Genomic DNA, 15,776 nt, shown 5'->3' with positions numbered 1-15,776 from the left:
AATTAATTAAAGCAAGCAATTATTAATCTCACTAATATTAGTATTTAAATAATTATCTTGCAAGTTCATAAAACTGCTTTATTTGTACGTCGCCTGAATATAAATGTTTTATTTATGGGCCCAAGGTTGATATGCTGTTATTTATGTATTATTATATACTTAGGCATTGATAGTCTGACACTTGACGTATCTCCAATTAAAAAAAATAAACCAATGGACACTCCAAGTGCAGTGCGTAAAAAAAACATTCTAACTTACGGAGTTTTTAAACAAATATATGATAGATGTCAGAAGTTGTACTCTGATATTGCACATTTAAAAAATAATATATATACTGTAGAATTACATAGTTTTCACTCATCATCATGAAACGATTCAAAAATTTAAATTAATTATCGATTAATCTCATAAGTGTCATCTATTTTATACGTGACATTGGCAGAATATTTTGCGCTAAAATACCGTTTATAAACGCCAGAGAAGAAAAAAATAACGAAAAGAAATAATAATAAAAATAATAGTGTCAAAGCTAATTTCAAACTTCTCATCAAGTAAAGTGTGGTTTAATTTAACAAAACGCGTAATAGTAATGAACAGGGTTCAAGTCATTAGACTCCAATTCTTTTTTGCTACCAAGCCTCTTCATTCGGCTCTGACTGAAGACCGGATGAACATGTCTGTTTGTCCTGAGTCTGTGTGTAATTATCTTTATAAATATGTATTTACAAAAGAAAAGTAGTCTATATAGTATATCAGTTGTCTGGTTTTCATAGTACAAGCTCTGATTAGTTTGGGATCAGATGGGCGTGTGTGAATAATGTCCCAGGATATTATTATTATATAAACATTGTTTAGTATGTGATGAGTTGAACAATGCTGTCTTCTTTTTTCGAATGTCAAATCAATAATGACAGAAAGGGAGAGATCAGTGTTTAAGTAAACAGTCGCTAAGCAACATTTATAAGTAATTACTTTAATTATTTACGGCCTTACGTATGTTTTTTTAGCGGGTGATCTGTTAAACAATGTGTCTTCTTCTTTCAAATGTCAAAACAATAATGACAGAAAGAGATAAATCAATGTTTAACAAAAGTTGCTAAGCTACGTTTATAAATAAGGTCGTTATCTGATATTTTAATTTGTTAATATATAAAAATGTTTTAACTTTTACAAAATATTCTATCACACACACTGTGTGTGTGTCATACACAGGAGCGTGTATATATGTGTGTTAATATACAAAGTTGACTCACCTTTAACACGGAATTCTGTGTGATCCATGATGTTGTATTCTTCTAACTTTTTTCTGGAACAAGAAAAAAATATGTACATATCCGATATATGTATGTCTTTGAAACAATATGTTATAAACGATATATAATAAAATATAATATTAGTATCTTCATAATATCTACTCGTGGAATCTAGGTTTTTCATCTACATAAGTAGCATCTTATATAGAAAGTGCATATGGCTTTGTGGTTGAAATAGGTAAATCTTAAACGAAAATTTTATGAATTTATGAATGTTTTTGCAGCATTTGTTCAAGACTAAATCACATTATATCGAAAGTTCGTTAAATTTCCTTTTTCGTTAATAGATGGCGCCAGTTGTCTTTTAAATCGCGCTTTAGTTATTTCTTTCTGTAAATACTTAACAAGGCTTGGTAAAGGTGGTTGACAAGGTTCGGTAGTTTTAATCTAAAAGTATTACAGTTCAATACTACCGAATATCAAACACCATCAACACCATTACTACAAGTTTTCACCAAAATTATCGCAGGTATAGTTAGGAGATTCCTTGATCCATACGTCGTTGAAAAAAAAGAAGTGCGCTAATTTAAATCCGCCATTTTGTTAGTGGACAGAAAGATAAAGTAATTAATTAATTATTGGCGCAACTTGTAATTTGTTGAATGTTGAACATATTGCGTTATTTAAATCATTAAGAGTAATTGAGTAAGAAATTCACATCAATTTATATGATTTGGTCGTTCTATTTTTAAAAATACTTTAATATAAAATCAGTTTCACTTCTGGACGCTAAATATGTCATATAAAACTTGGCGCGTTGAAATTTTCCAATTATATTCATTGATATCTTATATATTTAATTGTTTAAATACTATTGTATTATATAATACCTGTAGCCTATGTATAGTTATTTCGTAATTTATCGCCCCCTCGTCCACAATCAATACTAATTCAGCGCACGGCAGTACACTTGCAGGGCTTCTTTGGCTTAAGGGATTATTAGACTGTTTGTGTGTGTATCAATAATGGTGCAACCGAAATTCAACGTTTTACTACAAAATATTGTTGGTCCAATATATGATTAATAAATCATATTTAAGAAGACATTTCATCTCTTCTCTCTTCCACTCTATCTTTCTTCTCTTTCTCCATTTTTCATTAACACGTTACACGTTACATGTTACACTAAAGTGCGACCTTGAAAAAATCGTCTGTTTTTTTTTATATTCGACACCTTATACTTTATAATTTATTTATTGTAAAATAACTGCTGTAACCATACTCATTAAGATCTTATCCAGAAACTTGATTAAATATTAGCATAATGTATTCATTATGTTATCATTATAATTATCATATCTTGAAAACATCATTTTAAAGTAGGCCCTTAACAAGCACTTCTGTATAATCTCCATATTAAAAGGAAACCACCGGTTTCAAATGTAGATTCCACCAATAAGAAACCGACTAGAAAATGGTCTTTCCGCCAATGAATTAACAATATAAATATATTAATTAAAATTTATTTCAAATCCTGATCGAAAAACAACAAATCAAATCGATAGGAACGCGCACACACACTTTAAACTCAAACAGACACTGTTGTAAAAAATATTAATATGTCTTAATTCTTTTTATTGTTTGTGGACTCCCTCAAACTACAATTTATATAACACTTCTCACCTGTGGCTTCACTTTGGGGGTAGTGTTGCTAGGTATTAAAAGTAGCCTATCGCCTTCTTTAGAGCTCAATCTTCTTCCCAATTTAACAGAGTTCTTTCACATTTATTATACACTAGTTCCTGGCCGTCGCTTCGGCCATGTTTAAGGGAAGGCGACAGTACCCTAGGTATGACGTTTTCTCTTCCCCTGTCAACGTGTATGCAGACTTACGTGATCAATTGAGTAGTTAAGACGTGTAAACGTAATAAGCAAATTCACTTTCATTGCATTCTAACTAATCAGAGCCGAGATGGCCCAGTGGTAAGAACGCGTGAATCTTAACCGATGATTGTGGGTTCAAACCCGGGCAAGCACCACTGAATTTTCATGTGCTTAATTTGTGATTATAATTCATCTCGTGCTTAACGGTGAAGGAAAACATCGTGAGGAAACCTGCATGTGTCTAATTTCACTAAAATTCTGCCACATGTGTATTCCACCAACCCGCACTGGAGCAGCGTGGTGGAATAAGCTCCAAACCTTCTCCTCAAAAAAAAAAAAAGAGGAGAGGAGGCCTTTAGCCCAGCAGTGGGACATTCACAGGCTGTTACGGTTAACTAATCAGAATTTTTTGCCTGGAAAACTTCGCTATATAGCAATAAGTCCGCCATAATTATATTCTAATTAGATGTATTATGTAATTTTTTAATCTTTGTGGTGTACAATACTGTATATTCTCTGTGAAGCTTCTAGATGATCTGTGAAATTGTTTCTCATGTAAAGCAAATATTATAAAAGTTAATAAGAGACGTCTAAAGTAAAGACAATACCACGGGAGACAGATTATGATGTATCGCAGGAAGACAATTTAAAAAATAAACGTTCCCAGCTATGTATTTATCTTAAACTATTTCATTCTCACTGAATTCGAAAATGGAACGCTGGAATCGCTTTTATTCAATATGTTCTTCTTTTTTCAATTGAATATAAGTTGCCAGTTAATTGTCAAAAAAAATCTCGACTTATTTATATTTTAATTTATCTTTATTAATGATAACGTCGAATTATTATATCTCTATTTTGAGTGATGGACAAGTCAAAAATTTATAACATATTTCAAAATACAACGCAAATTAATTATGGCTTAAAAAAAATACTAATGATTGAGTGTTACCATAGTTTGACAATTTAGAATGTATTTTTGACGCTTATGCATTTTTTTCGGACATATTAACTTCCTCAAAAAAAACTCGTTTTAATTTTTCAATTCAATTTTAATTTAAAACAGTATTTGTTTGTCCACTCATTATATACATTACAAAATACATATCAACCTAGAAGACTTTTTATGTATTGTAATTATTAATTATTATTATTTAAATAATGTTATTTTAGCTAAGAACGGCTAGCATTGAAATTATTGACCAAGATTTCCTGTGAGTTTTCAACGGATTTTTTTTTTTAATCTTGAGAATTAGGATAAATTTTGTTTTTTTAAGGTGAGCTACCTTAAAAAAGCTCTTCGTCATGGAATGAATAGTGATTTTATATTTTTTTTTACAATTTTTACGTTTTACAATTTAGGTTATATAAACTTGTAACTTTGATTATTATCAATATATCGAACGGGAAGGTAAATATAAATATTTATTACTACTTGTTGTAAATTATAGACATCACCTCTATGACAACTAACTTTATTTCTTTATCATCAGCCATGTATAGACTTAACTAATAATAGTCAATCACATTTCCTCGAAAATAAGTAATTCTTTTTTCACGTTTCTTTTATAAATTTAGTGCAATCCTTACATTTTAAATATTAATATTTAACAAAACCGCTGTCACCATGTTGTAAATTACAGACATCACCTCTTTGACAATTAATTTTATTTCTTTATCACCAGCCAGTTATATACTCAACTACAACATTACTGCTTATTAAATCTTATTCTAGAGCTGTATCCGCGGTCACTCGCGTCATAACTCAGAATTGTTAAATAACAATTTCCTTAGCTCTTTTATTCAAAAATGAAGGATTTTCATACAAATTTGCATCCCCTTTATCACATCTGTAGGGATTAAATGTTCAAAAATCCTTGCTTAGTACAGACCTACTATGTAATACCGTGTTCAAATTTGTACGGTGCTAGCCTCAATAGTTTGGGTTGTGTGTGTGTGTGTGTGTGTGTTAGATAAATAAGTTTTTCGATACATCTACTAAGGTTTAGCTAACGTTAGCCTTGCAAGGGTATATGAACTGTTTTTTGGACACCACATTATTACTTTATTCTGTAAGTAAGCCACTGCCCATGATATTGGCGATATAAGAAATACCAACCATTCCTTACATCGCCAATACACCACCAACCTTAGGAGCTAAGATGTTCTTTGTGCCTGTAGTTACACTGGCTCACACACTCTCCAAACCGGAACACAACAATACTGAATATTACTGTTTGGCGGTAGAATATCTGATGAACGTGTGGTAACTACTCAGAGGGTCTTGCATGAAGCCACGTTTGTACATTTTTTTTACAAATTATATGCAATAACCTTACTCGTATATTGTTATTCTATCTCTCTCTTTCTGTTAGTGAAAACAGTAACAAAACCCGTTGCATGGTATAGAAGTAAGCGGAGATACAAACAGGGACAAATAGTGACTTTGTTTCATTCTATTTATAATAATAATTATTTTATATATTTCGACCAATCGCCATGTCGCAGTACTGCTGGATTTTGCTAGTTAAGATAAAAAATTGTGAAGTCAGCACGCGTATATTTAGGGTATATATATGCACATATATAGGTAGGTGCATACATTTGAGCCGCCATTTGTATCATCCATGCGCAACTAATCTTGAGAACTAAGATGTTAAGCCGTTGTCACCCACCATTCCAACCGGAACTCAATAATACTAAGTATTATTTGTCGGTTTAATTTTTAGTAAAAAAATCGTATGTGTACGTATTACCGGCTTATTGTTTATTTATATATAAGTTACCGGATAATTAGAAGGACCATTTGTTTATAATAAACTTTTTTTCGCCTTTTGCATGTAGAGGGGTTGGTGTTGTTTATCACACCCTGTTACGTTCATTAAGTATGTAACAAGTTGTATTTATTTATTTATTCAATCTAAGGAAGAAAAAAAGTTATGACATATACAAAAATATTTATAACATAAAAAAAAACATATACCAATTTAGTCTTCAAAAATAATTAAATCAAAAATACATAGCAGAATCATAATTTTGCTAAAAAAGAATAAATATACAAATTGTATTAAAAAAACTAAAATAAAAAATTCATGATGATCGATTGAGTTAATACATTAAAACGTAACAAACGAACTTTTTATAAATAAATAAACAAAAAATTATCAGCAGTTTGTAGCTATCAATGAAATCTAAATTATTGACGCCAATTAGGATTTAGTCCCGAGACGAGTCGTGTCCCGGGACTTTTGCCAGATTGAACAGTCTCGTGACCCGGGATTTACAAGTCGAGACTCGGGACTTGCTTCATGCTTGCTCAACATCGTATCATGGCGATGTTTTTTACAAAATATACTCATATATTACTAATCTTTATAATTAAAATTACACTAAAAAGAATTGATATATTTTTTTGAATAGCTTTCGCCCGCGTCACACTTAAGTCTGTTTGTTTAATGTATATGTATATATCATATGTAAAATATATAAAAGTTTAATATTAAAAAAAAAACTAGAAATTTGTGAATTTAACATATGAATTGCTAAGACCTAAATAAATGTGTAAAACGTTGTTAAATATTTAGTTTGAGGAAATCAAAATAATAAAATGTTTGTTTAATATCCGGCAATTACAGCTGACAGTTACAGTTCAATGCATATTCGGTGTTTCCTGTTGGATTTACCACGAATCATTATTAAGTGATAACCCATATATATATATATTTATCCGTAAACACCAATGTGTACTAAAACATATGGTTGTATCAACCATGTCAGCACTTCACGTCTCGGCCTCCTTCACCACTTTTTAACATAACATGTGTTATTTCTATTATGACTGCCTCGTTGGTCTAGTGGCCTGATATAAGGCCGCAGACCCGGAGGTCCTGGGTTCAATTCCCAGATAGGGCCAATAAAAAGTTATTGGGTTTTTCTATCTGGAATTTGGAAGTGTGTAAACTCCCGTGCCTCGGAAAGCACGTAAAGCCGTTGGTCCTGCGCCTGAACTCTTTCCGGTCGTGTCGGATTGCCATCCCATCGGATTATGAGAGTTAGGGAATAGAGAGTGAACCTGTGTTTGCGCACACACTTGTGCACTATAATATCTCCTGCGTAGTTGCCTAATCTCTCTTGAGATTGGCCGCCGTGGCCGAAATCGGTCTGGAGGACATTATTATTATTTCTATTATAATGCAATATTTTCATAACAAAAATGTTTTATTATTATATTACAAAGGGATGCTATCGCCAATAACTGCAATTTACTGGTGGTAGTGCTTTGTGCAAGCTCGTCTGGGTAGGTACCACCCAGTCATCAGATATTCAACCGCAAAATAGCAGTACTTGGTATTGTTGTATTCCGGTTTGAACGGTAATTGAGCCAATGTAATAACAGGCACAAAGGACATAACATCTTAGTTCCCAATGTTGGTGGCGCATTGGCTATGTAAGCGATGGTTAACATTTCTTACAATGCCAATGTCTATGGGCGTTGGTGACCACTTACCAACAGGTGGCCCATTTGCTCGTCCGCCTTCCTATACTATATAAAAAAAAATTATAAAGAAGGAATTTTAAAACCTATTTTAAAATTATTAGCTTAGAACAAAGAATAGGCCTATTATACCTTATGTTTCTATACAATCTACTTCGAAATAAAATATACTTCCAAAACTTACTTTCTTAAATAAAGTTCATCAGAAGGCCCTATAGATATCCTCGAAAACCTATTACGCTCTTAGTACCACCTCTCTGCAGAACTGTTTTTGCACAAAATACACCAACACCACGTTTATGTTAACTATACAATGGACTTAGTGGGTTGCTAGATACCGTTATTAAAGATTGTTACAATAATATTTTATGTCAATGCAAAACTTCTACTTAAAAAAGGAGAAGTGGCCATAGCCCAGCAGTGGGACATTAACAGGCTGTTACTGTCAATGTAAGCTTGTAGTATTTTGTAATGTAGCATCTAAGACGTTTTTGTTATTTCGGTTCTCTTTGTTTTTTAATTTTTATTTTGAAGCAATATATATTTTTTAATCCCGCAATAGCCTGTACTTGACACATTTATTATTTTAATTTATTAGTTATATTTCTGTTATTGTTAAATATTAGTCAAACACTTTAATACGTTGAAATTGTAATCGGCGCAAGAACATTGTATGCAGTGTTTGCTTTAAAATGGGCGTACTTAAAATATTTTGGTTTCAGTACATAATTTTTTTTAAATATTGTTTTACATAAATAGCAATCCGCTAGCAAACCTTTATAAATAAAACCTTATTCTCCAAAATCTGCCTAGAGGCATTTACGTTGCCTAATGTTTATTTCGGGCCTGCTAATATCATAAGGCCGATTCGTTTTTGTTTTCGTTTGTACGCGTTAATCTCTGGAACTACCATTGGAAAATTCTTTTTGGATTTTTAGTCCGATTCCTGAGGAAGTTTATAGACTATTTAAAATTTTATGACCCAGGGGGCGATGCAGGACTCCTTAACATGGGGAACCGTAATAAATAAATTAATATAAGTTTTATGTTTAAATTTAATTCAACTGAATTAAGATTTTTTTTGCAATTTTTAATATATCGTAGATACTATTATGAGACTATAAAATAACAAAAAATATATAAAAATATATCAAACAAAGAAGTTTATGAACTTATAAAATATAAAAAAATCATTAAACATACTCACCTCTATCAAATATTCGGTGGAATTGCACAAGGAAAATCTATTTTTTTTTAAATTGTAATATTAAGAGCGTCCGTGCCACACTGCTTAGTGGCGAGGTATTGGATGCCTTTTATAGGGGGTGAAGACGTTGCGTACAATACGACCGATTGGACAACTGGTTGTTAGACTCATTGGGTGGTATGTTTGTGTAAACGAAGGCGGATTCGTAAAGCGAATCGCTATTTAAAAAAAAACTGTCTACACAAGCAAGCTCTTATAAACGCTTAAAAATTATCATTTTACAATATTTTATTTAACATAAAAATAACACCTTTTCGAAATGTATCATCGAGACGAAACGCTTAGTAAATCAGTATAACTTTTTAGTTAATTAAATTAACAATTAAAAATTCCTAGATGAAATATGTGTTCAAATAACGACTTTTTTCTAGTTTCTTGTAAAACTTATTGTAATAATAAATGCGTTATCTAAAGAAGATTTTCTTACAATATGTTATTATGAGTAAATTGTTTTTTTTTCATTAATAATTTTTACTATTATACCTTAAGTTCAGTATTGTTGTTGTATCGTTGTTGTAATATCAAATTGTTGCTTATAAAATCATAATCAGGATATGTAGAATATAATGTATTATACTTTTCAGCATCATTTATTTATTAAGACAACACGCATATATAGAATTCATATTGAAAGCTATATACTAGGGAAGCTAATTTTCTTCTTAATACACAACAATCTAGATCGGATCTCCTAGCAGCAGCTCATCCAAAAATTTGTATTATATTGTCACCAAACCTATGGACATTATGTACAAACACGTAGCTGATGGATGTCGAAATGACTATATGACTTTAAGTGGTTGGCATTAACTCAGAAACATCAAATAGCTTCTTCTAGTATATCTAAGCAGAAGGAAGAGGGGTTCAGATCGTTGAAGGCGGATAGAAGATATTGATGCTAAAGCGTGTGGAGTATGACTATTAGTTTCAAATTCAATTTCATTCATTCATTCATTGTACAAACAATTCTTCTTCTTTTGCCTAGCGTTTTCCCGGCCTAGTTAAGCCAGGGTCCTCTTTTTTATGTTATACGTAGTTCTGATGATAAAGGGTCACCACCGCCTATAGACATTGGCGATCTAAGAAGTATAAACCATCCTTAAATCCTTATCCTTAAATCGCCAATGTGCCACCAACATTAGGAACAAAGATGTCTGTTGTGCCTCAGTTACACTGGCTCACTTACCCTTCAAACCGGAACGCACCAATAGTAAGTATTGCTGTTTGGTGGAAGACTATCTGATGGGTGGTTACTACCCAGACAGGCCTGCACAAAGCCCTACCACCAGTAAACCACCACGGTCAATATTGTTTTATATATGCTGGTCAGTATGGTGTTATATGGGTACTTGTTATTGTACTTAGCTAAGACATTATTAACAATAGAAATTGTTACAGTTATGTATAAAAGATATATGATAATCGTGGACTTCATTATATAATTTATGAGGAAATTCAGCCATATATTATTTTCGTGAAATTCATTCAAATTATTCTTTTTGTATGTCCACAGCGTACGCCGTGAAAACTATCAAGTTACATGATTTTTGCCGACTTATCTTTAGCTTATATGCATATATATATTAGGCTAGACTAGGCTAGGTTATATGTATAATATGTTGCCTATATTCATTTGGAATAATGTACCTTCAAATATTTAAATATGTTTCGAATAGTATATCTAATATACTTTCAGTGTGTACATGGAGTAACAAAATTCGCTCTCTTTTAAAGTATATCTTTTGAATTATATGAAAATAAAATCGCTAAATAATTAACCCGCTCCGCTTATGATTAATCTCTGCGGAATATAAAAATCAGAAAACGTTACAAGTAAATACTTTTAATAGATTTTCCGGATAAACTTTAAGCGATCGTTATCTTAATATTATTGTGTATACATAATATGTGTGTATATATATGATACATATGGTAAATGGTTAACAGCCTCCGCTATATTTAACTTTTTTTTCGTGAATTACACAGGGGTCTCACTTTCTGAATTCTAAATTTGAAAAGAATGATTTAAAAATACTTACTATGTATGTATGTATATAATAATAAGTAACTTTTAAGTTTCATGCCCTCTTCAGAACGGGTAGCTTTATATTTAATTCAATATGTAACATGATTCAAATATGCCCTTATAAGCTCATTTCGATAAATAATTATTTGATTTGATTTGAATATTTTAACTATTCTTGTATAATTACATTTAAATTTCAATAATATTAAAAAAAGGTTAATTAATTGTTCAATTTAATTTCGGTAAAAAATAACTTTGACTACTCATTAATATGAAATATTCGCGGATTAATAACCAATGAGGCCTTTTTTAATAGCTAACTGAAAATAATATGAAACCGCTATATACAATACGCAGCAGATACGGGGCCAAGCGCGAATGAACACCAAAGATCTTCGAGCAACACTGTTGCATCCACATAACCATTTCTTTACAGAATACTAGTAACAATTGTTAAGGAATTATTTTACGCACAGTAAGTACAGTAACAGCCTGTGAATGTCCCACTGCTGGGCTAAGGTCTTCTCTCCCTTTTTGAGGAGAAGGTTTAAAGCTTATTCCACCACGCTGCTCTAATGCGGTTTGGCAGAATACACATGTGACATAATTTTAATGAAATTAGTTAAATGCAGGTTTCCTCACGATGTTTTCCTTCACCGTCAAGCACAAGATGAATTATAATCACAAATTAAGCACATGAAAATTCAGTGGTGCTTGCCCAGGGTTTGAACCCACGGTCATCGGTTAAGATTCACGCGTTCTAACTACTCTCGGCTTTTTACCACTAGGCCATCTCGACTTTTTTTTAAGACGTACAGCTTGTGTTACAATCAAAAAACGTTATTCAACATGGAAGCATTACTTATTGATAGTCAAACTAGAAACTATCACCGGTTCGGAAAAGAAACAAACATGAGAAGAACCTTCCAAAGAAACTTAGCGTGTTTTTTTATCATGTTTACAAATTTTCAATATAAAAAAATAGCCAGGAGGCGATCGTGTCATTCCCAAGGTATGCTATCATCTATAAATTCATTAATTGTACAATAACCTGTAGCTCACAAGCGTTCCTTCATATATATTTTTTTAATTTAGCAACTGATTCATTTTGAACGCTTTCTAAGATTCTTTTGTAAAACCGTACACATTACACCACAAAAGAATTACTGACTCTATGCAGTCGAGTAAGTATGTATTTGTAAGTAATAATTTACTGGTAGGGCTTTGTGCAAGCTCGTCTGGGTAAGTACCACCCACTAATCAGATATTCTAACGCAAAACAGCAGGCACTAAGGACATAGCATCTTAATTTCCAAAATTGGTGGCACATTGGCGATGTTAACATTTCTTACAATGCCAATGTCTATGTCAATGGGTGTTGGTGACCTTAACATCAGGTGGCCCATATGCTCATCCGACTACCTATTACACAAAAAAAATAGTTTATATTTGGAGTGGGTATGTTTGAAAAAACACAATATAAATAATGTATACTAGAAGATGCTGCGTGTTTTATATCAAAAGATTTTATATTATATATAAAATCTTTTTCGAAACACGCAGCATATATCTATGTGGCCGTGTGTGTGCTATATAAGTGGAGCTTCGCAGTTTCAATCGCTTTAAATTTTGATATTGACGTGACAAGCGTTTTGTTTTTGTTTATTATAATTGCATTGTATTTAATTAATATAATTTAATTGGTAGCAATAAATTGTTTTAGAAGAAATAGACCAGAAACTCACTAGTTTCTAAGCTTGATGCCGGTTCTTATAGAATCTTCATTTTAAATCGCTAATTTATTCCTGTAACAAAAGTGCTTATGAGAGAATTTATAATGTATTTATTTTTTATTTATACTAAGGCTTCAAATAAGCTTGCTGTTGAAGATAATTATAAATAGTTTTGAAAACTTAATGCTAGTTTTTTATCTATTTCTTCACGAAGGTAGTGAGCAAAAAAGGCAAAAATAGTGAGCAAAAGTCACCAACGCTGACATTAATAGGAGATTTAAGAAATATAAGCACATCACCATCGACGGCTAAGCCATGCCGACTCTTCTTCTAGCCCTTATTCCACTACGTGGGGTCGGCACAACATGTATTTTCCTTCCACTTCTCTCTGTAACTAGTCATCTCAGTACTTACTCCTTTCATACACATATTCTTTCTTACGCAATCCATCCACTCTTTCTTCGGCCTCCCCCGACCTCTATATCCATCAACATTCATACTCATCACCCTTCTAGTAACATGCTTTTCATCCCTTATCATCACATGCCCATCCATGCCAATCTCTTCAACTTTTCATTTATTGGTGCTACTTTCAGACTTGCTCTGATATACTCGTTTCTCATCTTGTATATTCTAGTTACACCGCACATCCCTCTTAACATTCGCATCTTTGCCACATTTATTCTTTTTCATTCTCTTCTTTTATTGCCCTATATTCAGAACCGACTAATGTGGTATGGAATGGCTGCCGTGACCGGGATCTGTCAAGATGACAAAATCATATTAATAAATTAATATCGGAATTTGATTTCAACTTTTTTTTTATTAATATTTATGATATTAAATGAAGTTCATAAGAAAATACCATATTTTGTCATTGTGTGTGTTTCCTATTTCTAGTCTAGTCCACTGCCCATCGGCATTCTCGCTAAAAGAAATATTAACCATTCCTTTCATCACCAATGCGTGACCTTGGGAGCTAAGAAAATATATCCCTTGCCTGGGGTCAGTTACACTGGCTCGCTCCCCCCCCCCCCTAAGCTGGAACACAAGAATACTAAATGCTGGTTATTTTTTTCAATTTATTAATCACCATTCATTTTTCAAGACTGGAGTGGAGACGCTTTGTCAAACGTAGCATATGCCTACAGCTGGAGTGACGATACACGCAAGCAACAGTGAATGGAAATTGAAGGTGTAGATCGAGTTACTTAGAGAGGCCTATGTCCAGCTGTAAACGGAAACAGGATAATGATGGTTATGATGATGATGATTCCTTTACAAACTATCTCTAACGCCCAGAGAATCGGGATTGCGATTCAAAGGGGAAATGCTGCTAGCATTCTTGCTACCATTTCACGCGGTCACGATTTGTACAGTAACAATTTTTTAGTAGTATTTATAATAAATATATACTGACTATATATTTATGATGGGGGGATGGTTCCTACTCAGTCAGTTGTATAAAGCCCTACCACCCAATATGCACATATAAACAAATCTCATGATTTTAACAGATAATAAACAGGTATAATTTGACATAACTTCTCGGCCAAGGATGCTATGACAATGAAGAGGTAAATACACCTTGGAGTATCAGGTGACCCTTTTCCCCGTTTTGCTTACGAGTTTAGAATGAGATTCAGCCATATGTACATCTACCAAAGCTTTAGACGGTTTGGTAGAAACATTAAAAAAAATCATGAATATATATTTTTTTTCTTTTTGATGCAACCGCAGCTGCCAGTCCTTTGACGTTACCAGAAGTAGACCGGTTCTAATAGAATTTATTAATCTTTCATAAATAACGCAAAATATTCTTTAATATTTAATTAATACAGTGACATCTAAACTCGTGTAGATTTTATCAATGCTGATATATAAAGATGACTGTTTGTTTTTCTGTTCGTTTGAGCGCGAGAATCATTTTATATTGAGTTTGTCAAATGAGCCACCAGATATTAAATCGTCTACGTCCATACACATCGGTACAGTAAGTGATATTAGCCTGGTTTACTTGGTGGTAGAGCTTTGTGCAGGCCTGTCTGGGTGGGTTCCACCCACTCATCAGATATTCTGCCGCTAAGCAGCAATACTTAGTATTGTTGCATTCCGGCTTGAAGGGTGAGTGAGCCAGTGTAACTACGGGCACTAATAACAACTAACTCGCCCTGGAAAACGTAACAAAATAATACTAAATTACTTTTAAGAGGATACACCGCTCCAATTTAAAAAAATGGGTTAGACAAGTCATTTACTGAGAAAGGTAGCCTACTTAACATCACGCTTCAACCCAGGTAGGAGGTCAGTAACCTTTAACGCGAGTGAAACCGCGGCCAACAGTTAGTATTAATTTATTGGTAACATTTCGTAAATTCTTATCTATATTTAATCTATGTAACTGATTCTTATCATATCAAGAATAAATTTTAATTATTCATATTTTTATTTATCATTTCAAAAAAATCTGTTATGTTTTTGTAACAGTAAAGGTCGTTTTATTAAAAATATATGAAAATTGACGCATATGTGTAGTTTTTCTCTATATATATATAGGATCACCTTTGGTAACTGGTCACCACTGCCCATAGACATGGTGCCGTAAGAAATATTCACCGTTTCTAACATCGCCAATGCACCACTAGCTTTGGAAACTAAGCTGCCTCTTGTGCCTGCAGTCACAATTGCTCACTCACCCTTCAAACCAGAATACAGCAATACTAAGTGTTGCTGTTTGGTGGTAAAATTAAAAAAAAAAGTTTTTTTTTTAATTCTTTACTAGTTTCCATCTATGACTTCTTAGGTTTATAATATTAATAAGTATTTTAACACAAAACACTTACGACACAAATATAATTAATTTTTAAATATATATATATATATATATATATATCGCTTTTGAAAATTCATCAACCAAGGGGGTGGTATATATATATATTTTATAGTATAGGTTGGCGGACGAGCATATGGGCCACCTGATGGTAAGTGGGCACCAACGCCCATAGACATTGGCATTGTAAGAAATGTTAACCATCGCTAACATCTCCAATGCGCCACCAACCTTAGGAACTAAGGTGTAATGTCCCTTGTGCCTGTAATTATACTGGCTCACTCACCC

At 32.7% G+C, this 15,776-nt stretch overlaps 1 protein-coding gene across 1 annotated transcript in view; it reads right to left on the bottom strand.

Moving 5' to 3' along the window:
- The window catches only part of LOC126779059 (aromatic-L-amino-acid decarboxylase), a 32,073-nt gene extending 23,194 nt beyond the window's left edge, over positions 1–8,879 (bottom strand). The window contains exons 1-2 of the mRNA XM_050502851.1: positions 8,840–8,879; positions 1,254–1,306 (exon numbers count right to left, since the gene is read on the bottom strand). Of these exons, the coding sequence (XP_050358808.1) occupies positions 1,254–1,281 (28 nt within the window). The 5' untranslated portion in view covers positions 1,282–1,306; positions 8,840–8,879. The remainder of the gene's footprint in view (positions 1–1,253; positions 1,307–8,839) is intronic.
- Positions 8,880–15,776: the final 6,897 nt, after the last annotated feature.

The sequence above is a fragment of the Nymphalis io genome, chromosome 28 (assembly GCF_905147045.1).
Source record: "Nymphalis io chromosome 28, ilAglIoxx1.1, whole genome shotgun sequence".
Classification (NCBI taxonomy): Eukaryota; Metazoa; Arthropoda; class Insecta; order Lepidoptera; family Nymphalidae; genus Nymphalis; species Nymphalis io.
Note: the sequence above shows the minus strand (reverse complement) of the source record. Positions and strands in the feature narration are given on the sequence as shown.